Below are 23653 nucleotides of genomic sequence, written 5' to 3' on the forward strand. Positions count from 1 at the left end.
TCCAAATACTCTATTAAATTTACAATTTGTCTTACATTATATGTCATATGCCTTCCAGTTATAAATCCAGACTGATCACTATGAATCATTTGTTTCAAAACCTGCATTAATCTATTTGCCAATATTTTTGCAAAGATTTTATAATCTATATTTAAAAGCGATATAGGTCTATAATTCTTTGGTTGGTTGGGATCTTGCTCCTCCTTTGGAATCAACGATATAAAAGCCCTTCTCCAGGATGGAGGCATCACCCCTCCAGCCTGGATATTATTAAATAATTCCTTTAACGGTTCTACCATCTCTGCAAATAATAATTTATAATAAGTTGCTGATAACCCATCTGTACCAGGAGCCTTACCCAATTTTAACAGTTTAATTGCTAAAACGATTTCCTCAGAAGTGATTAATCGATTCATCTCCTCCCGTTGCTCAATTGAGAGCATAGGAATATGGCTTCCTGTAGATACTTACTGTATCTATATCTAAAGCTTGTATATTCTCACTAGCATATAAATTTGCATAAAAATCTAAAAAACCCTTTTTAATCAAATTTTGTTGATAAACCTCTTTACCCTTATATTCTATTTTCTCTATAATACGTAATTTCTGTTTTTTCCTTAATTGATAAGCTAACCAGCTACCAGGTTTATTTGCATTATAAAAAGTATTATGTTTCGCATACCGCAAGTTAGTTGCAACCTGATCCGCCATTAACATATTAAATTGCTCTTTCAGCAAATTTATTGAGTCCCTTACTCTCTTATCTAATGGGTTCAAAATAAGAGCTTTATCTTTCAACTTAATTTCTTCTTCCAACTCTTTACGTTTTTGCATCTGCTTACGCCTATGTCTATTATGCATATAAATCAAAACCCCTCTCATATAAGCTTTACTAGCATCCCAAACCATTTCAATCGAAGTACCTTTATGCATATTTAAAGCAAAAAATTCTTTCAAATGTTCCCTACATTTCTCCAAGAACTCATCATACCTAAATAAATTTTCATTCAGTCTCCAGGTCCACTCATCTTAAAGTTGCTAAAATTGCTACTTTACAAAATGTACAAGAATTTTTCTGGAAATGGTTTTCTCTGCTGACCCAGCCTGATCCAGTTCATTTTCAAGCTCAGTCTTTCTTTTGTCAACCTGTCCCTTTTCATCAAATGTGGCCTCTCTTTACACGATTTAGTTCCCACATTACTTTTGGTTGGATAGAAAACAAAATAGAGAAAGCATGCAGAAAATGGCTTTTCTAACCCATATGCCAGCAATGGCCATAGGGCAGGGGTGTCAAACTCAATTTCATTGAGGGCCGCATCAGCATTGCGGTTGCCCTCAAGGGGCCGGGTGGGCATGGCCTGGGTGGGCGTGGCCTACTGGGTGGGCGTGGCCAGAGTGCATATGGCCTACTGGGTGGGCGTGACCAGCTCTACATCGTTCGCATCAAGGGTGCCTATGGGGGCCTGTGCAGGATTGGGACAGATCTGAGGGTCTCTGGCAGAAGGAGGATCTCTGAGCCGGGGCCAAGGCAGTGGGGGCCGTTCCCTCACTGTTTCCAGGATGGCTTTGCGGGCCAGATCCGGCCCCCGGGCCTTGTGTTTGACATGTCTGCCGTAGGGTATGCCTATTTATTTTTTGTTTTGAGTAATAAAGTAACAGATTGCATCTCTTCCTTCTTGTTTGGATATGTCCAAGCAATATGGGAGGCAGAAGGAGAGAACGGGCAGAGGAAGCCTATAAAGAAACAAGCAGCAACATTTGATCCACTGTTCTCCACCTGCCTTTCCCAGAGAGATCCATTGGGATCCATTTTTCTGGAATATTTTTTTCTCTGCTGCCCCTGCACTGATCAGCCCATTTTGTAACATGATCTTATTTATTTGCCTAATTCTACCCGCACATCAAATTTGGTTTGGTTCTGTTCTGTTTTACGAAACAGTAGATATATCCTGCTGATGGGAAGTCAGACCGATAGAGATGGGCAGAGTACTCTTTTTATAATTTCTTTTATTGGCTTGGAAGCAGTCGAAAGGCGAAAAATGCCCTTGACTTGAACTTGACTCCTGGGGTGTGCACAGTCACATCCGTGTCATTTTCTTGGCCACAGCGTGGAAATGCCTCGCATGGCTGTTTTCAGGGATGTTTCTTCTCCATCAAGCCTTTAACCCCAGGAATTTCCTGGAGGTTCTGCCCCATGTAATTCCTAACACTTTTATCTCTCTGAGCCCAAAGGGTTCACCAAGTCTTACGATCTTGTAATGTAGCACATAGAAATGCATACGATCAATTTGTGTGTGCGTGTGCGTGTGCGTTTTAAATTAAGTCTAAGATTTGACTGTGTTCCAAATATATGCAAATGGTCATGTTTTCTTTTCTAACTTTTTTGCCTTTTGTTCTTTGCTCCCCATCTGGCTTTGTGTCACTACAGAGAAGATTCTTCCCACTGACATGCTGTTTCTGGAAATATGTTGACTTTTTCTGCTGCGGATGTTTTGCTTTCTTCTTTCGTGCCAGAACTGAAACATAAGCTGCTGGAATGAGTAAAGGAGCAGCTTTCTGACATGTACTAACTCCAAATAATATACTTAATTATACTGTAGATCCTTTTGTTCCATACATAAAAATGGAACGCTTTTGTATTTTTGGGGTTTGTTATACTGATTCCTGACTACTTTTGTCTATATATTGTTACTTCATATTTTGCAAAATGTATTTGTTCAAAAGTTATGAGTGATTACTTGGTACTAAGTCTCCTTTTATGTAGCATGGTTTCCTTCTGTTCATTTTCATGTATGTGTTAGGAAATATACGAACTTTCTTTAGAATGAGTATTACCAAGATGTATAAAGGAAAACAATGGTAAGAACAATTAGAAAGAATAGGATCAAAATCAGTTGGTTACTACTAGGAACCCAATACTTAGGGCTTTAATATGAGGCACAGCAGTACTGCTGATAGTTGATTTAACAGTTGTTTGCAGAATCCAGTTTTCTAAATTCACCTAACACTCTGAATCCACTTTTATAGCACTGCATGGTAAAATATTATAGGCTTGTTATTGGCAAAATTATTGCAATTTATAGCTGCATTTTCACAGTATTTTTCTTTTTAACAAATTATAATCACTTGTCTGCTCACACAATGATATTGGATTATTATTTTTGTCTGAAGGAAAGTGAGCAAAAAGTTTCAAAAGAAAATGATTAATTGCAGATAATGACATAATCAATCTTTTTAAACTCTGCTGCACCCCTATATTTACAATCACTTCAGTCCTCGGGCAACAGAAAGGATCATTTGAAAAAGTTAACACCGGACTCTCCTCTGTATCACTGGATATCCCAAGATGGGACATTTTATATAGCAAACGAGCCACGTTCTTTCTTTTCAAAGATGACCTTTGAAGCTGAGCGAAGTGCTTGCCTCGAAGCTAAATCAGCTGCCTTTACTCTAGAAATTGTTTCTGTTTCCTAGGGAAGCGGCTTAAAATCATTCTGAACGACTCAGGAATGTTTCCCTCCCGCACCATGAAACACCCCCCCACACACACACACACAAATCCCCATTTTCAGGGTCTTTCGCCACCACAGCTACTGCCGGAGCGAACCACCCACAAGGGTGGTGATGTGACGGTTGGGAAATAGCATCGTCCCTGGGCGGGGTCTCGGGTACCCAGCAGATTGTCCCTGACATCTTTGAATGGAGACACAAATATTTCCACTTCGGGGTTCCCACGGGACACCGGGATTACAGCCTCGAGCACCCAAGCCCTAGGGAAGAACCCTATGCTTGCGGGAATGGTTTCTGCCGGACCTGCGGCTTGCCAGGGCTGGAAGGCTCACGTACTGCAGAGGGCGGCAGAGATAAGGACGGGTGACAAGAAGGGGCGGGCGCGGCGGAGTCGGACTGCTGCTTTCGCGGCAGAATAGAAAGCGGCAACAAAAGGCATCTCCGGCGCCGGAGCCTTCCCACCTGTGGAGCCGCTTCGCGCTGCTCCCAAGTCAAGCCAAACCGCGCAGAAATGGGCGGCCGCCCTTGCTCGTGTCAGCTGGTGGTGCTCCCGGCTCTGCTGCTGCTGCTCCTCGGCGGCGCCGAGGGCCAGCTTCGAGGTGAGCGCTCAATTCCGCTGAGGCGCGGGCAATCCCAAGAGGTTTAACCCGGGCCTTTAGTCGCCGTGCCCAGGGCGGCGGCGGTCGAGCCCTTGCCCGTGAACTAATCCTTGTCGAAAAACACGTGAGGATGGGTCCGGGTCTTAAAAGGCTGTAGTCCGGGACACCCGGACACCCGCATGCCTGGTTCCCCGGCCGCGAATCGAGGCGAGGGCGCGCGTAGCCGGAGCTTCGGGGAAGGGAGCTCAGCGCGCCCGTTTCAGCCGGGCTCGATACTCCGGCGGCGGAGAAACACCTTCGATTTTTTTTTTTTCGCCTGCTCCCTCAGCTCGGGCGGGGAGGGTGGCAAGAGCTCCCCGGAGTTCGTGCTCCGCCGGTAGCACGTGCTAAAAGTTAAGTTTTCGGTCTCCACCGAAGGGGAGAGGAGACACAAAGGCAGCTTTAAGATGCCCGAAAGGGGCTGGAGGGTGCATTGATTTCTCACGGGTTTTCTTGAACCCAGGAAAGAAATCCTCCTTTTTGCCCCGAGAGCAGCGCTGCTACCCCTCGCCTCGATTCGCTTTCCCTCCCCCCCCCACAGGGGTGGCTTTCCCAGTTCCCATCCGCCCTCTCTCCTTGCCAGCCATCCTGCTTGCAATTTACAACGCCCTTGCGCTCCTCTCCTTTTCTACTTTTCTCCGCTGTTTCATCTTCTGGCGGAAAAAAAAGGGTCTTTTATTTTTTCGCCTTTTGCCGGTTGAGTTGAAGCGCCCGCCCGTTTGGTTTGCTTTAAAGTGGGTTTGTGTATCCTTCCTTTTGTGTTCAGTTGGATACATGTATATATATATATATTTTTTAAAAAAAAGTTTTAGAAATGTTACGTTCCTCGGGGCTGAGTGGAATTTCCCTCAAGACTGGCATCTTGCCTCCCAACAAAAATAAATAGCCAGACTGACAGTGTTCCCCTTCCATCCTATATAGATGCCCTTTCCTTTGTAGATTGGCTGAAGTCAGACATGAGAACCATTAGGGCAGACATGTCAAACACAAGGGCGGGGGGGGGGGCGGATCCGGCCTGTGAAGGGGTTTCATGTGGCCCGCAAAGCCATCCTGGAAACAGTGAGGGAACGGCCCCCACTGCCTTGGCCCTGGCCCAGAGACCCTCCTTCTGCCAGAGACCCCCAGATCTGTCCCACTCCTGCCCAGGCCCCCATAGGCACCCTTGATGTGACCGATGTAGAGCTGGCCACGCCCACCCAGTAGGCCATACGCACTCTAGCCACGCCCACCCAGTAGGTCACGCCCACCCCGGCCATACCCACCCGGCCCCCTGAGGGCGACCGCAATGGCATCTTGCCTCCCAACAAAAATAAATAGCCAGACTGACAGTGTTCCCCTTCCATCCTATATAGATGCCCTTTCCTTTGTAGATTGGCTGAAGTCAGACATGAGAACCATTAGGGCAGACATGTCAAACACAAGGGCCGGGGGGTGGATCCGGCCTGCGAAGGGGTTTCATGTGGCCCGCAAAGCCATCCTGGAAACAGTGAGGGAACGGCCCCCACTGCCTTGGCCCTGGCCCAGAGACCCTCCTTCTGCCAGAGACCCTCAGATCTGTCCCACTCCTGTCCAGGCCCCCATAGGCACCCTTGATGCGACCGATGTAGAGCTGGCCACGCCCACCCAGTAGGCCATACACACTCTAGCCACGCCCACCCAGTAGGTCACGCCCACCCCGGCCATACCCACCCGGCCCCCTGAGGGCGACCGCAATGCTGATGCGGCCCTCAATGAAATTGAGTTTGACACCCCTGCGTTAGGGGGTTCTAGAGCGATGGCAACTCTTTCCCCTCTCCTCTCTCCCCAACCCCTCCGGAGTTTCTCTTTAGCAAAATGGAATTTGGGACTTCATAGGCTGTGAAGGGGATACTGAATCCTGGGGCTAGACAGACCCATGAACCACTGCAGGGGAGCGCTGGATTTCATGAAGCTACTTTTGTGCAACTGACACAAGTGTCTAATCAGCTATTCAGAGCAGATAATGGTGATGGCATACAATACTTTGGGTTTTGATGAATGGGAGAAACAAAGCTTTGGGATATGCATTGTACCATGAAGACTAGAATTTTTTTTTTTAAAAAAACCCCATTCTTGTAGAACTGCTGTAGGTGGAAAAAATATATTCTAAGCAGATTGTCTATAAAGATTACAGCTGGATCTCTTCTGAATTGGAGTCGGATGAGAAAGAATAAAACTATTAAGATGGAAAACACATGTTGTTTTATAAACTTATTTATTAATGCCAAAAACTGTTTTTAAAAATTCTTTGGTAGAAGAAATCATGTATTAATTCTCTCTGTGGGAGGCAAACAACAGCATAATCATATGCATTTCTATTTAGAAGTCAAACAACATAAGAATAATTTATAATCAGGAATTACTTTAAGGTTTAGAGAGATTGAAACAGGTTCAGCGAACAGTAATAACAGATGATCAAGGAGTTAGAAACTAAGCCAGTGAGTTTTAAATCATTTCGCTCAGCGTACCCTTTTCGTGGTTTCAATGTCATTACCGCTCTTCTCAAAGACTTTGTAAAGGCAGTATTAGTCTCTTTTTACTTCACAATTTCTTTGTTTATCAACATATAAAATACAAACAAAAAGGATGGGATAAGTGATGGGAAAAGGGGGAAGAAATAGGGAAGGGGAAAAAGTGAAGGGGAAAGAAAAAGAAAAGCATAAACTTCCAACTCTTTTTACTACAGTAGAATAAGATAACATACAATCTCAACTTTTTACTTTTACATACTAATAGATACTAGCCATTTCTATAACAACAAACCTACCTAATCAGCAAAACCCAAAATCAAAGTTTCATTTTGTTTCCACCTCAAGCACAAAGCACAGAAGCAGTTTCCAAGTAAAAAAGAAAGGTAATTGTATTCCTTTCTTTAATTGAACCAGTCAATTTGGCCATCTATGCTAACTCCATCAGCTTTTGCAGCCAGTTATCCTTTCTGGAAATTAAAGTATCTTTCCATTTTTGTGCATAAAACATTCTTGCTGCTGTCAACATATATAATATCAAAGTTCCATTTTTTTTCAACCATTAGGCCTAAAAGAAGAGTCTCTGGTTTTATCTTTATATTGACTTTAAGAATCTTCTGTATTAAGATACGAATCCTATTCCAATATTTGTTTGCTTTGTCGCAGGTCCACCATAGATGATAAAAAGTTCCTTTGTGTTTACATTTCCAGCATACATTTGAAGTACTTTTAGGCAGTGACAGTCTGAAACTGGGTCCTTAACTCACAAGCATACAATTACAAATAGCTCCATTGCATACAGGAGGTGCCCAAATTATTTCCCTCCCCCCAATCCTGGTAATTAACCCCAATTTAAGAACACTGAATTAACCCTTACGAAGAGACGTGAAAGAACTGGATAAGTTTTAACAGTTAATGGCAGCTATTAAAGCAGGTGACTGACGTCTTTCGGTGGATATGTTAAAGTCGAGCAGACATGTCAAACACGCAATGTCATGTGATATCATGTGATGTATCAGAGTTTTTCCCCCATTGCCAGCAATGGGGTGGGTGCAATTTCATCGTGACGTATCCAGCCCACGGGCCGGCAGTTTGACATCCCTGAAGCAGAGGGACAGCTATCCCTCTGGGTTGCTTTAACTTGGATTCCTAAATGATGAAAAAGGTTAGATGGCCTAAACAGTACTGCCTTCTGTTCCTATGATTGATTCTGTGTCCATTGATAATACTATCTTATCAATGTGTGGCCTTCAATTCCCAGAATTAGCCAGCCGGCTTGCTTGCTGGGTAATTCTGGAAATTGAAGTTCACACATCATGAGGTTGCTAAGTTTGAGAAACCCTGACATAGACTCCTTAAACGAGAATCACCATTTCCAGAAGATCACTGCAGATTACCATGGGATTTTTTGTCATGAGTAAACCATTTCTGTGAGCTATTAAGTATGCAATAATGTTCTCTGAAGTAACCAATGGACCATTTTTGCCAGTGACAGATTATCCCAGGAGGAGGAGGAGGATAAAGTTTTGTTTGAATTTTAGATAACTGGACTGATTGCTACATATTATTAGTTTATTGCAAAGTAAAGACTAGCAGGCTTCCTTTTGCTTTTTAGATGTGATAGATTACAATTCCTATCCCCAGTGTTACAGAAGGATAGTTAGAATCTGGTACATTTGGAGGGGCTGGAGAAGACTGTACGGTGGAAGAATGAATCCCAAGGAATCTTTAGTAGTTGTGTGTCTTGTGCTTTCGAACTGCTAACCTAGCAGTTCGAAAGCACGTAAAAATGCAAGTATAAAAATAGGGACCATTACGGTGGGAAGGTAACAGCGTTCCGTGCGCCTTTGGTGTCTAGTCATGCCGGCCACATGACCACGGAGACGTCCTTGGACAAGTGCTGGTTCTTTGGCTTTGAAATGGAGATGAGTACCGGCCCCTAGAGTTGGAAATGACTAGCATGCATGTGCGGGGGAACCTTTACATTTACTTATATGGATACCACCTTTCTCTAATCTCTCCTTTGTTGGAAGTGCTGGTATTCCAGATACCAGAATTTATTATTTGATAATTGTGTAAGTTTTACTCATACCACATCTGGAGAGAACGGCTAGTGAACATGTATGTGTATGTGAGGTGTATTTACTATATGTATCAGAGAAATTGTACAAAAAATGGTTTTTGCCAAAATCTTATTGTGATTATATGCATGATAATCCAGATTCCATTATCTGTCTGCTGTTACAGATACTTTCTATATATTCAAATAAATGCACTTATCTGACAAAAACTCACTGTTAGAAATAGGTAGATGGATGTGATAATTTCAATCATGAGGAATCACTGCATTGACATTTCAAGGTAGAAAAGTAATTTTAAATATAATTTTGATATAGCTATAATAACTGCTTACATAATAGATACTATCTGGATTCTACTTTATTACATTTAATACTGTCTTATAATAGGCAGTGATGAAAAAAGCAAAATGCTAAAAAAGCACACGTTGCTTGGTATGTTTTATTTACCTATGACTTTTCTTTCTGCTAGATGCTGCAAAACAAGACTTTTATTTAATTACAAATTTATTACCTGCTTTTCATTACAATATTGGAAATGCTGTGCCCAATCCACCAATTTTTACATTTTTAAGCGCTTTTTATTTTTCCACCAAATTTTCTGTAATTCCTTTCCATAGAATATGTGCAAAAATGGAATAACTCTACAGCAGACATGTCAAACACAAGGCCCGGGGGCCAGATCCGGCCCGCGAAGTGGTTTCATGCGGCCCGCGAAACCATCCTGGAAACAGTGAGGGAACGGCCCCCACTGCCTTGGCCCTGGCCCAGAGACCCTCCTTCTGCCAGAGACCCTCAGATCTGTCCCACTCCTGCCCAGGCCCCCTTGATGCAAATGATGTAGAGCTGGCCACGCCCACCCAGTAGGCCATACGCACTCTAGCCACACCCACCCAGTAGGCCACGCCCACCTAGGCCATACCCACCCAGCCCCTTGAGGCCAAACGCAATGCTGATGCGGCCCTCCATGAAATTGAGTTTGACACCCCTGCTCTACAGTATCTTTTAGTTAATACTGTTTGAATTACTTACTCAGCAGATTGCGAACAATTTATTCCTCTCCTGAACACATTAAATAAATGACTTGTTGATAGCTCAGTGGTATTATAAGCATTTTACAGTTTTGTGTAAGGGTAACTCTTTATGATTTACTTCTGAGATAATAAGATCCTGGACAAAAGACTATGAAGCAGAAATGGTAGTATTCTATATATTTTTAATTATCTTAAAGGGCAATGTATTCATTTCTGCCAGTTAGGTATGAGCGGTTGGAATTGTTCCTGCATTAAAAATACATGTATCATCCTGAGATCTTTGCATTACCATCTACGTAGTATCAAGAAATAAAAAGGGACATAACATGCTTTGTTCTTTTAATACTGGCTAGTTAACCCATTAGTAAACCATGTTTTAAGCTATGGTTTGCTGAAATTCCATAATACCTGTTTATACAGTAATAATACATGAAGCATGCTATACATGCTATACATATCACATTATAGTATGATGGGCTTTGTACTTTATTGTCAATATTTAAAGCACTTTACAGTTACAATTTTTAGGGCTATAGATAGACCTACTGTATGAGGTACTTTTTCCTTTGATTCTAAGCAGCAAATACATTTTCATCAGGCTCAACAGTCAATCTCTATGTGACTAGAATTCTTGTTTTTAAAAAATTAAAACTTACAAAGTAAGGTAAAACTATACATCACTGGAGACTTTCAAAAAGAGACTGGGCAACCATTTGTCTGAAATGGTATAAGGTCTGCTCAAGCAGCTGCCTTTCTTTCTTTCTTTCTTTCTTTCTTTCTTTCTTTCTTTCTTTCTTTCTTTCTTCTTTCTTTCTTTCTTTCTTTCTTTCTTTCTTTCTTTCTTTCTTTCTTTCTTTCTTTCTTTCTTTCTTTCTTTATCCCATTTATATCCCGCCCTTCTCCGAAGACTCAGGGTGGCTTACAATCTATAAAGCACAAATCAATATGCTTAGCAATAGCCTTCATTCTATGTATATGCCTGCTTATTAGGGCTTTCGCCCCCCCCCCCCCAGCGGCATTTTTACAAAGTCAGCTTATTGCCCCCAACAATCGTGGGTCCTCATTTTACCTACCTCGGAAGGATGGAAGGCTGAGTCAACTTGAGCCTGGTGGGACTCGAACCTGCACTAATTGCAGGCAGCTGGTGTTACTGGAGGCATTAGCCCACTGCTCCACTAAGGACTCTTGCCTGTTTGTTGCTGCCAGCACAGGTGGCTGCCACAGCAGTTGTAGATCGGCTCATAGCCGACCTGCTTGGACTGCTTGATCTCCTCTCTTTCCCTCCGCACCCTCCTCCTCCTCCTTTCACTTCAGTGTAGCCAGAGCTGACTCCACCTCCTCCCAAGATGGCTTCTTTTTCTCTCTCTCCCTCTCCTGCCCAAACTGCCTCCTTTTATAGCCTGTCTCCGCCCCCCTCCTTCTCCTTTGTCATGGGGGAAGGTGAGCCAGAAGTGAGCCCCTGGGGCCTTTGCCTCACCCCAGCCACACTGCAGCTCCGGAGGACTCTCTCACAGTAAGTCCTTGCATACGATGGCTGTTTCCCTCTTCCACTACATTTGGCTAGGCAGGGCTACATACCACCTGCCACTTGTTAATGTACCACAAGTGGTACCACCGGTTGAAAAGCCCTGGACTAGATGATCTCTGAGGTCCCTTTCAACTCTATTATTCTATGTTCTATGCTGTAATCAATATGATTGGTTACCATGGCTTTTGCAACCAATTATATTGATTATTTAGTGATTGCTTATTTTTGTAAGTTTTACTGTCTATCTTTTTAAAAGTGGAGTTACTGATAGTAATAAACGATTGTGTTCATGAACATTTTTTTTGAAGAAATATCATGACCATTATGGCCTGGCTTACTGCTGATATATTTTACATGGAGATCCTATTTAGGCTGTGAAAGATTTACAATTTCTTCTCTGCAGGATGTGCATATGGATATTCAGTGGCTTTAGTAACAAACTGACATCACACAAAAACAGTCCAGTCTAATATTTATAAGGTGTAGAGACTGATTTAAAAGTATCCTCACTGTATTCTGATTTATCCTTCTTCAATATGGTATTTATTTGGTGACAACTCTGTAAACTCCATCCAAAAGTTTGTTTTGAGTTGTAAATTAATAATGAAATCACTGGAATGTATGATTCCAGGATCAACTCAATACTTCTTGGGTTTTTCTAAAAGTTAAGATTTTCTTAATTATTTTTTAGTAATTCTTACATGGTAGATCTGTACAATGACAAATCTGATTTGGGGCCTAATCTAGAGTGATCCAGAGCTCTAGAAATGAACTAATCAGATCTGGTCATATTGATTATAATCCAGACTCAAGGATGCCTGGACCTGAAGCAAAAAATGAAATCCTATTCCCTCAGAGTCTAGAATTTGATAATCAATTTTTATTTTTCATCAGAATATGATAAAATTATTTTAAAAGATGATTACTTTTCCTGAATGCAGTGAAGATGACTGATGAGTCAGAACTGTAATGGAGAATTTTATTGACTTTTCTACAAATAAATACGTCTCTAGCTCAGATCAGCAATAGCTGATAAAATATCATCACACAGCTGCCCAGATAAAAGTGAATAAAAGGCACAGGAAATCCTTCTTAGCCCCTATTTTTTATTAAGGCTTCCTCCCCCATCCAAATATTGTGATTGGCATCTCCAAGGCAAACAAGAATTTCTTTTGAGAAAGGAACTGACCCAAATGCTCACCTTTTTTCCTTTTCCTCCTTGTGCCATTACTAAGGCTTCCCATGCCTAGAATGGAGCAGGTGAAGACCCAAAATTAAAATATTTTGACCTGTGTATTTTGCCCTGAATGGATGAATAACCCTACTTCTCTTTCTAATTAATTGCATACTAATCTGATGGACATGCATTGTATGCAGAATAAGTTAAATTTATTACAGGTAGTTCTCGACTTACAACAGTTCGTTTTGTGACTATTCAAAGTTACAATGGCAATGAACAAAGTGACTTATGGCCGTTTTTCACATGACCATTGCAGCATCCCCACGATCATGTGATCAAAATTCAGACACTTGGCAACTGACTCATATTTATGATGGTTGCATGTTCCAGATTCATGTGATCACCTTTTGCGACCTATTACTAACTTAAGAACAACAGTGATTCACTTAACAACTGTGGCAAGAAAGGTTGTAAAATGGGGTAAAACTCACTTAACAACTTTCTCGGTTAGCAACAGAAATTTTGGGTCAGTTGCAGTTGTATGTTGAGGACTACCTATATTTACAACTCCAGCTAGAACAGGGGTGTCAAACTCAATTTCATTGAGGGCCGCATCAGCATTGCGGTTGCCCTCAGGGGGCCGGGTGGGTATGGCCAGGGTGGGCGTGGCCTACTGGGTGGGCGTGGCTAGAGTGCGTATGGCCTACTGGGTGGGCATGGCCAGCTCTACATCGTTCGCATCAAGGGTGCCTATGGGGGCCTGGGCAGGAGTGGGACAGTTCTGAGGGTCTCTGGCAGAAGGAGGGTCTCTGGGCCAGGGCCAAGGCAGCGGGGGCCATTCCCTCTCTGTTTCCAGGATGCCTTCGTGGGCCACATGAAACCACTTCGCGGGCCGGATCCGGCCCCCGGGCCTTGTGTTTGACATGTCTGAGCTAGAATAAAGTAGCATTTGTGCTTCCCACAAAGAAACTATGCATAACCTATAAAAATCTTGTGAAGCTATTTTGAATAGGATAAAGATTAGGATTAATAAACCATAAATACATTTGCCTATGTTAGAAAATGTTGTCTTTTGTGGGCCAAAAAATTATCAGCATGTACTGTTTAATGGTAGGTATTTATAGGACTTAAACAGAGAGAAGGATTCTTTTTAAAGTTCCTTTTTTTGTTGTTTAACAAGGGCCCAACAGCTGCTGTCCTTGGGACACTCCTTGCTGATATCTTCCAGACAGAACAACAAAATACTATGTAGCTTAGAGAAAAATGCTATATTATGAGGTTACTTAATTATTATTTTTTACAAATAAAATTTCAAAAATTCTTTAATGGTAAATTATACTGCAACTTTTATAAAATCCTCATGTTGCCTCTGGAAATAGCATTTTGGTGTTAGTGACAATTATTTTGAAGATGTAAGCTTGTTCACATTATTTTTTTTAATATTAGTTTTTTTGGGGGAAATGTAAAAAATTGCAACAAACTTTTGAGACCAAACTTTATTATAAAGCATTTTACTTATTATTCATGTAGGTAGAACCAATTTATTTCAGCTTTTGTTAATATTTTGTTTTAATAATTTAGTAATAAACACTTCTATTTTCCCCCAGAATGCTACTAAATGACAGTTGTGCATCTAGAAATGAGTTTACTCTATGAAGATGAATTATTTTGATAAGTTTATTACTTTGTGAGTGTCACAAAAGGGGGCTGTTAGTAAATATTACCCTGAAATAAAAATTTTGTTTTTCTCCACTATATTTACCATAAACTCTAGCTGTCCCAATCTTTTTAGGATTTCTATGTATACATCACTTTTTATCTTCTGAAAGAAAACTCTTTTTTTACTGTCAGCAGGGTACGATGGTGCCAAACTGATAAAAAATATTATCTGTGAAGTTTGTGTAGTCAATACATTGAAAGAGATTAGAGGATTGTGAAGTTCAATGAAATCACTTAGACTCTGAAATATCCAAGCAGCAAAGCAGATGGTTTTATTACTTCCTCTTGGAATTAATGGCTTCAAAATGTCCAAAGTATTGCGAAATGCTTTACAAGACAGGGATGCATTCTTCATTTGCAGAGAGAACAAAAATAATGTAATCATTTCTCTTTAGTTCAAACATCTTAAAATTCATTTGTTATCTACATTCACACACACACACACACACACACACACACACGCACACACACGCACAAACACACAGAAAGAGAGAGAAAGACAGACAGCTGAGAATATGTGGTAGAAAAAACATCACATTGTGTTAGTAGTACTATATATATAAAATGTAATTGACTAAAGTAGAATATTGTAATCTACAGCATTGTTTAATAATTTAACACACACACATTATATATATAAAATATATAATATATAGAGATTAATTCTTATATTTAAGATTTCATGCAGCTATTATACATTGACAGTTGTATTTTTTTGGTATATAACTTCTTTTGGGGACTTTCTCTGTACAAGTTGTAACAAATGTATGCTTTGGCAGGTTTCCAAAAATTATTAATCTGTATTTATATCCTTTTTCAAAATTAAAAGCAGAAAAGTATATTTGTTATCTCCTTGTTGTAAATATATATATATAAGGATTTGATTATTAACAAGATATCTGTACTGAATATATAGATTATATTTGATACTGAGAAGGAAAATATATGTATAATTTTTGAACAAGCTATACTTTAATTGATTATATTTTTTTCCTATAGAAGTAGTAATCAAAGTTGTAGCATTAAATAATGTAGAATAGCTATTCTGTGGCAGGACAATGTGCTATCTTATTATTTATTACTAGATTCAGGAGAATGTAAGGGTTTGAAAGTAGAACACCTTTGGAAGTGGGGCAGGTAACAAATGCTTAGTTAACACACTCCGTCAAAGGAGGCCCAATAGAGTGGTAAGACTGTAAGCATTTATTTATTTATTTAGTGTACGACATTAGCCAGGAGATTACAGTGTTAGTACTGCCTAAGAGTGCTAGTATGTCCAGTTCATGCTCCTGCAGCTCCTCCTCCTCCTATCCGTAGTGCATCACAGGGGACGAACTAGTGCTGCATGCAGAAGAGTTAACAACATTTGGCAGTTAACAGCATTCTGGAGCTTTTCTCTCTATGAATATTGGGCATTCGGGGAGGTCTGGCATCCGTTAGGTTGGCGCTTCCGCATGAAGTGCTGTTATTTTTCCCACCAAAGTGCTACCTATCTGTATGTAGTTTATATGTAGTTTATATGTAATATGGTTTTGAACTGTTAAGTTGGCAGAGGCTGAGGCAAGTGTTGGGAATTACTCCACTACACAATGATAGGATTCGAACCATTGGAGCACAGACCTTCCCTAGCATTTGAAAGGCAATACTTACAGTAAATGAGTAGACAGAATCTAACAGCTTGCCTTTGTTAATAAATAAGAGAAGAGAGAAAGACTGTTAAATAATAAATCTTCCCACTGAAAAATGTATCACTTTTTTATTAAAATGTCATTCATACTTAGAGAAATATTCTGCTTCCTTAACCCATCCATTGAAATTTCCATACTAAGGCTGTTAGGATCTATTGTTAAATAAAGGATATCCAGAATATTTGTTCTAAAATAAAATATACACATAACAGTGAATTCCTGAATACCGTGGGATTCAAAATCTGTACTTCTTTCTCTCAGCAAAAGTGGGTAAGCTTTTAAAAAAATTCAGCACTGTCACTATGAATGTCGGATGAACTTTTCCAAGTACAAAGGAGAAGATTGCAAAATAAAATTTAAATGCTAAAATGGAAAATGTATCAGTGATGGCAGTCAGTTTTATAACTAATATGTATAACTTGAATTATTCCTCAAAAATATTTAATTGGTGTATTCAGGCATAGTGATTTATGCTTTTTGATGTAGCATTATATATGTATGTTCAAATCACACCAACTTCAGTGAGATTTGTTTTCACATATTATATTTAGAAGGGATTTTTATGTTCCAAGGTGAAATAATTTTCTATATCCTTCTGTCATTTTTTTAAAAGAAAACTGTGACAACTTATCTGGCTGTTAAAAGAAAGAATGCACAGTTGGGAAAAAAACACAAAATAAATATCACATTGATTTGATAGGAAAAGTTTTTGAAAGGACCCCAATTCTTCACATTTTGCTAAACTAGTACTGCCTCACTTGTTTATTTTCCTAAGCACAGATTAGCATTGTTATCTCATTAGTGCTTTTTCAGCTAGCAAGAAAATAAGAAGGCTCAGGAAATTGGGAGATCCAAATTATAAATTTATTTTCAGTTTCCTGAGGAACAGCCTTATTAATCTGTTGAAATAAAAATAGTATACAGGTAGCAACCTATGACCACAATTGAGGCCCAATTTTCCGTTGTTAAGCAAGATGGTTGTTAAGTCTGTTTCGCCCTATTTTATGATCAATTCTTGCCTCGGTTGTTAAATGCATCACTGCAATTGTTTAGTTAGTAACATGATTGTTACTAGTGAATTTGACTTCCCCATTGAGTTAGTAGAAGATCAGAAAAGGTGATCACATGACCCGGGACACTGCAACCATCAAAAACATAAGGTTTCAAAAGGTGGTTATATGACAATGGAGATGCTGCAATGTTCGTAAGTGTGAAAAATGGTCATAATCACTTTTTTCAGTGCCATTATAACTTCAGTCACTTGAGGATTTGATAAAGACTGCCATAAATGTAATAAAGGTTCACATCTGATCTTTTTCAGGTTTATTTCCTGCCATTCTAAACCTCGCTAGTAATGCTCATATCAGCACTAATGCTACATGTGGAGAAAAAGGCCCTGAAATGTTTTGTAAACTTGTGGAGCACGTTCCGGGTCGACCCCTACGCAATGCACAGTGTCGAATTTGTGATTACAATAGTGCAAATTCCAAAGGCAAGTTTATTACATTATACTTTTTCTAGAAATTTTGTGAATCACTGTCAATCCCATCAAGTAGACCAGACCAGGAAGGCAATTCTACAGGAAGGCTAAAATAACTTTTATTGAGATTGGCTATAATAGTAGAATTTTGCAAGTCTGATTATACTGAATGATTCATAGTATATTGTTCTTATACTTGGCTGAATTAAAGGTGTTCAGCTGCTTCTAAATATTATCTGAATTTTTGTTCTGAATTTTTGCCTAAGTAACTACCTGCATATTTCCATCAAGGTCCTCTTTCTTATTCCCTACTACACCCACAACTAGTCACATAGAGTAGACAATTAATAAGGCCATATCATGTAAAGGCTCAATTTAGATTAAAATGGAATTCTGAGTTGTATTTAATCTTAGGCTTGTGGTTTGGTCTTTGTACAGCAAAGTCTAGATTGATTGAACTGATATATTTTCTTTTCTAACTTGTATATTTTAATATATGTGAATGGTTGTAGCATGACAATAATACATTAAAAGAAACTTGGAAAATGTGATTGTTATTTGTGTTTATTTTAGAACAACATCCTATATCAAATGCTATAGATGGTACTAATAACTGGTGGCAAAGTCCTAGCATTCAGAATGGAAGAGAATACCATTGGATAACAATAACTCTAGACCTAAGACAGGTAAGTAGAAGGCAGGTGGTTTTCATTCCTAAATAACTCTTCGAATTTTTTTTTATTATCGGTCTTTAATGTTAAGTAATGGAAATTGGCAATTCATCTCATGTTTCTTAGAAGCTTAAGGCAACCTACATGAAGGTCATCCTCATCTTTATCTCCATAACATTTAATAATAATAATAACAACAACAACAATAACACTAATAACAACAACAAGCACAACAACAATAATAAGTTGGAAGGGACCTTAGAGGTTTTCTACAGGTAATTCCCAAGTTATGAGCATTCACTTAACACTTTTCAAAGTTACGTGATGAGCGCACCCTAGTGCTTATAAGCAAGTCCCAAAATTATGAATGTTGCCGCACCAAAGCAGTTGTTCACCCTTATAAGCGACCGCAGTGGCATAGCAACATTAACTCTGGTTAATGTTAACCCACTGCCCTGTGTCTCCCTAGGCACTAGGCCTTCAATACTCACCCTGCGAAGATCGAGATCCTTTGCTTTCTTGGCTGCTCCAGGCCTTTGGTGCATTCACAGAGAATAGAGGCAATATCACACAAGATCAGTGGGGCGAGATCTCACGCTACGGATCTCGCGTGATCTCATGGTATTTTAAGCCTCTGTTCCCTACAACTGAGAACAGAACTGAAGCTGGGGGATGCTTCCATGTGCCTCCAGAGGCTGGATAGGGGTGCCACTGCTGCCCAGATCTGAGGCCAGAGGGCTCTTGCATAGACCTCCAGTGGCCCATTGCCAGATGGCAGTGGCCTAGAAAAGGCTTCTTGTGCTCCTATTGGGCCATGGGGGGGGGTTGCAGAAGCATCTCCTGGCTCAGATCCGGGTAGCAGCGGCCTGGAAAAGGCCTCCAGAACCCAATTGGGCCAAGGGGGGGGACACAGAAGCATCCCCCAGCCTCAGATCCAGGTGGCAGCAGGAATCATGGCAGAGAAGAGGTGGATCTTTTCCAGGTGAGTCTGGCACAGCAGGAAGGGAGGGGGAAGCATGAGGTATCTTAGTGGATCTGGGAGGCCTTGGGGGCCTGTTCAATCATTAGGCCTTCCATGGCCTTCCCCACCCTCAGATACCTCATGTTCACTTAACAAGCTGCGTGGTTTTAACAAGCAGTGGAGTAATCTCATTCAAGGTATGAGATTCACTCTAGGAATTTTCAAGATATGAGTGGAATGGGCAGGCTCCATTACACTCGTAACTTGAGGACTACCTCTAGTCCAACCCCCTGCTCAGGCAGGAAACCCTATACCATTTCAGACAAATGGTTTTCCAGTGTCTTCTTAAAAACTTCCAGTGTTGGAGCATTTCTGTGAAGTAGATTGGATTAAGATAAAGAAATGCCCTTAACAACTCAATGCATACATGCTCCAGTTGAATCTTGCATTTTAAATTTTTCTGTTCATGGTACATAATAATACACTCTACTAGCAAATGTCAGAATTGCTGTAAACTATTGCAGTGTAAATTAGCTGATACTCAGTTGATTCACTCTATCAAGAATATATATGACATATCACTTGAATTTTCATCCTTTCATAAGCCTTTGATTACTAGAATTCAGAAAGAAGGGTTGAACTTTCTCTAGATCAGGGGTATCAAACTCGCAACATCACATGTCGTGACTTTTTCTATTGCCAGCAATGGGGTGGGGGCGGTTTCGCCATGATGCATTTGGCCCGCGGGCTGGAAGTTTGACACTCCTGCTCTAGATTGAGTGCAATATTTGATCTCGAATAGTGTGCTAAGGAACATTCAAAAAGGCAATGCCTGGGGTGAGGACAAAGATGAAATGAAGGTAATTTCATTTGTATTTAACAACTTACAGAAACAGTTGTTTTTGCTTACTGTTACATTAAAAATGCAGTTTGGTTAGTGCAGCTTAGCTATATCTTATGCACTAACTGAAGAAACTTAAACGAGGAGCTAAATTTATAGACATTCATACATACATACTTAATATTTGCTAAAATGGGATGATTATCTTTTTAAAATGGATTAAAGGATTTTGAAATTATATATCAAACTCCATCATGAGATAAAAAATCTTATTTCTTTGGAAAGCTTTAAAGATGAAAGCGTATTCAGAAAAGCAATTTATGTCTCAAAACTAAACCATTATTTGTAAAAAAAATCACTTTTCTATGAAAAGTTAAGTGATAACTTAAAATAAGAAGCAGCTGTTGACCTAGCTAGTTATATAAATATGGAAGTAGCTCTGATTGAGTAATTTTCAGTTAATATGTATTTTATCAGCTTTGAACTAGCCTTTCATTATATGGCATTTGATTTAAAATTAAATTTGTAAGTGACAAAATTAACATTTGCCCATCTGTAGTTCAGTGCTAAACATATTATTCAGACTTGAATTAACTTTTTTTAAAAAAGATCATATCATTTATATGTATAAAGTCTTTCCAAATGAATATTGCATCTTCTTAAGGCATTCCAGCATTTATTAAATTGATTTTATACCTTTCACCATGAAATGTCTCTTTTTCCTTATTTTTTTCTGCTTTAGAGCATTTTATTTTTTTTTAAAAAAGTACACACCGATATACATTTGTTTTCAATAAGAAAGCATTTGGCTTAATAAAGATTGCTTGGGATCTGTGAATGATTACTTCTCAGTTATTAATTTTAACATGGAGAAGTTGCCGAATGTGTTCCAAGTTCTTCAGCTGTTTGAATTGCCTCAAGAGGAATATATATTAATTTCTAAAACTAATCTTGAATTATTAACCATTTTCCAAGTAGATATACATTAAAACATACATTAATATTATATTAGTTTTGGAGCATTAATTTATATACAGTAAGCAAAACATACTTTGATAGTAAATCTGCCCATTATAAAACACAAGATGATAAAAATCAGTCCTCTTTTGTGGAAGACAATAGATTGCCAAGAATGGACAGAAAAGAGGGAGAGATGTGGAGTTGTTTAATTATTATGTAGATTTAGAACTTACTTTTGAAACAAAATGACACATCAAAATTCGTTTCTTATGGCTTCCATTTTTTGCCCTGATAAAAGTTACTTAGCAGAAGTTGTTCAATTTTTGTGATGTTGCCTACTGAACAGTGGTTTTGCCTGTTAGGTAAAGTCTTGACAATTTATGAAATGCTAACTTACGATTTGTTAGGGCAGACATGTCAAACACAAGGCCCGGGGGCCGGATCTGGCCCGCGAAGTGGTTTCATGTGGCCCGTGAAGCCACCCTGGAAACAGTGAGGGAACAGCCCCCACTGCCTTGGCCCTGGCCCAGAGACCCTCCTTCTGCCAGAGACCCTCAGATCTGTCCCACTCCTGCCCAGGCCCCCATAGGCACCCTTGATGCGAACGATGTAGAGCTGGCCACGCCCACCTAGTAGGCCATACGCATTCTAGCCACGCCCACCCCGTAGGACACACCCACCCAGGCCACACCCACCCGGCCCCCTGAGGGCAACCACAATGCTGATGCAGCCTTCAATGAAATTGAGTTTGATACCCCTGTTAGGGTGATCCTTGGATTCATATTATATTCTCCCAGCAGTATCTTCTGGAAGGAGTATTAAAATAGGCAAGATGGTAGTCACAGCTTGCAGTTGCCCTGGTTAATGTCACACAAATGTACAAAGTGGTGGAGTTTCAATAATTATGCCATGACTGGACTATTTTCAGTTAATTATGGTTAAGATAAACCATAGTTCTTGATCAATTGTGTCCAAACTGTTTTGGGCAGTTTGCTGCACATGGTCTATGAGACCAGGTTGGTGGCTATGAGAACAGGACAAAGAAAAGGCTGCAGGTAAAATCTCTTTTGAGTCAGTCTTTAACTTTCATAACTTATATGTACTTGTTGTTTTCTTGGCTATAGTAATTGAATGATTTCTATTTGCCTTATTTGGGTATCTCTGCATTTTTTTTAGTTTCCAGTCCAGTCTGAGAACCAAAATTACAGTTTCCAGACTATATTTTCCTTATATTCTCTGGTGGACTTTATTAAGAGTTTATGTTTCTTTTCTTTAGCTACAGATAATGGCTTTAATAGTATATCGCATCCTCTCCTCCAAGAATTTCCATCATTCCCTTCCCATTTCATATTGCCAAGTAACATACATGAGAAAACAGAACAAATTAAAGAATAACACAGTGAAAAGGAGAAAGACCTGGAGGCCAGCAAGAGCATATTAATGGATTTTTTTGTGCCTTGGTAGTTGTGCAGTTGTTCACGTGGCTGTGAAGGGAGAATAATAGAGCAACTGTTGATGGGAAATGCAACAAAAGGTTTCTTTGCATTCACTGCCTCCATTTATTTCCTACAGCCTAAGTAGTCATGCATTATTTATTATCAGAACATTATGGATTGAGGCAACCCTGCAAACTTTAGTAAATGAATTATTAGCTAACTTTATACAAATGACTGTAATGTTTCCTTAAATAGGAAAACTTTTTTATTGTTGAAATTAAAATTAATTGATTCAAGGAGAATTGGGTGCTGAATAGAAGTTTCTTTATAGTAAAGAATAATCTGTCTACAAAAGTGTTAGACCTAGACGTACTAGAGGTTTTTGAACAGAGGCTGACCTGTTGATTATGGTTTTGTGAATTCCTGTATCCAGCAGGAAATTGAATCAGATGACCTATTGTATCATTTCCATCTCACCTGTTAGAAAGCATGCAATGAGTTCTATGCATGTGTTGGTATAGGGCTGGCTCAGGAATTCTGGGAGTTGAAGTCCACGAGTCATAAAAGAGCCAAGGTTGCCGACCCCTTGTATAGGGCAATCCAGGCATTTAAATCCAAAGCATTTGTGCTATGTCTGTGCATGGGCTTGGAACATGTGCATTCTGGCAAAAATCTTCTGGAGTTGGAGAGAAAGAGGTGACAAAAGGAAGGCATGCAGCATGTGAACATGGAGAAATAGAACATATGTGGCAGGTGGCTGCTAAGTATTGAGAGCAGGAAAGGAAGGTGTGCGTTGGAGATGAAAAATAGGTGTGGTGGATGGAAGCAGCCAGTAGCTATAGAAAGATGGTGGAGCCAGGAAGGGAGAAGTTTGGGGGTTGGGGTTGGGAAAGAAGCTTTGTGCTTGAACAGTTATCCCATGAAAAGTAGAATTACATAATACCATTTGCAAGTATTTGCTTAATTAGTTCTAACACATGACAGCTGGAATGTTAACTCTGATGGTACCTAATTATGAGGGATGTGCAGGCTTTAAAATTTATTAGGAAAAAAATGATTTGTCATTGCACAATCACAACATCTCTGGGCTATTCTTAAAGGCACACCTGTATATTTTTTAACACAAACCTGAAAAAAAGATACATATAACATGTACAGCTGTATCAAATATATTAAGATTAGGAGTGTTTCCTTTCAAGAAAACATTGAAATAAAAGCCCCCCCCCACCCCATTCCATGCAATAATTACATTATGACAGACTACGGGACCTAAGGGATCTCAGTTTCCCACAAATAGGAAGACGTTAGAAGTGAAATTTATTTTGAAATGCTACAGCTGTATTATGCAAGCTTTTAAACTCAGTTACTGTAAATGAGTAATGTAAGAATATTGTTGCTGGAAAATTTATTTTAGATTTATGCATAGCACCTGAAGCTGGTATA

General features: G+C 39.8%; 1 protein-coding gene across 1 annotated transcript in view; it reads left to right on the forward strand.

The window, feature by feature from the left end:
* Positions 1–4021: 4021 nt before the first annotated feature.
* LAMA1 (laminin subunit alpha 1) overlaps positions 4022–23653 on the forward strand; it is a gene marked incomplete at both ends in the record, with an annotated part of 96760 nt that continues 77128 nt past the window's right edge. The window contains 3 exons of the mRNA XM_083358725.1: positions 4022–4109; positions 17183–17353; positions 17915–18027. Of these exons, the coding sequence (XP_083214851.1) occupies positions 4022–4109; positions 17183–17353; positions 17915–18027 (372 nt within the window). The remainder of the gene's footprint in view (positions 4110–17182; positions 17354–17914; positions 18028–23653) is intronic.

Source organism: Vipera ursinii, assembly GCF_947247035.1.
Source record: "Vipera ursinii genome assembly, chromosome: 3".
NCBI classification, from domain to species: Eukaryota; Metazoa; Chordata; class Lepidosauria; order Squamata; family Viperidae; genus Vipera; species Vipera ursinii.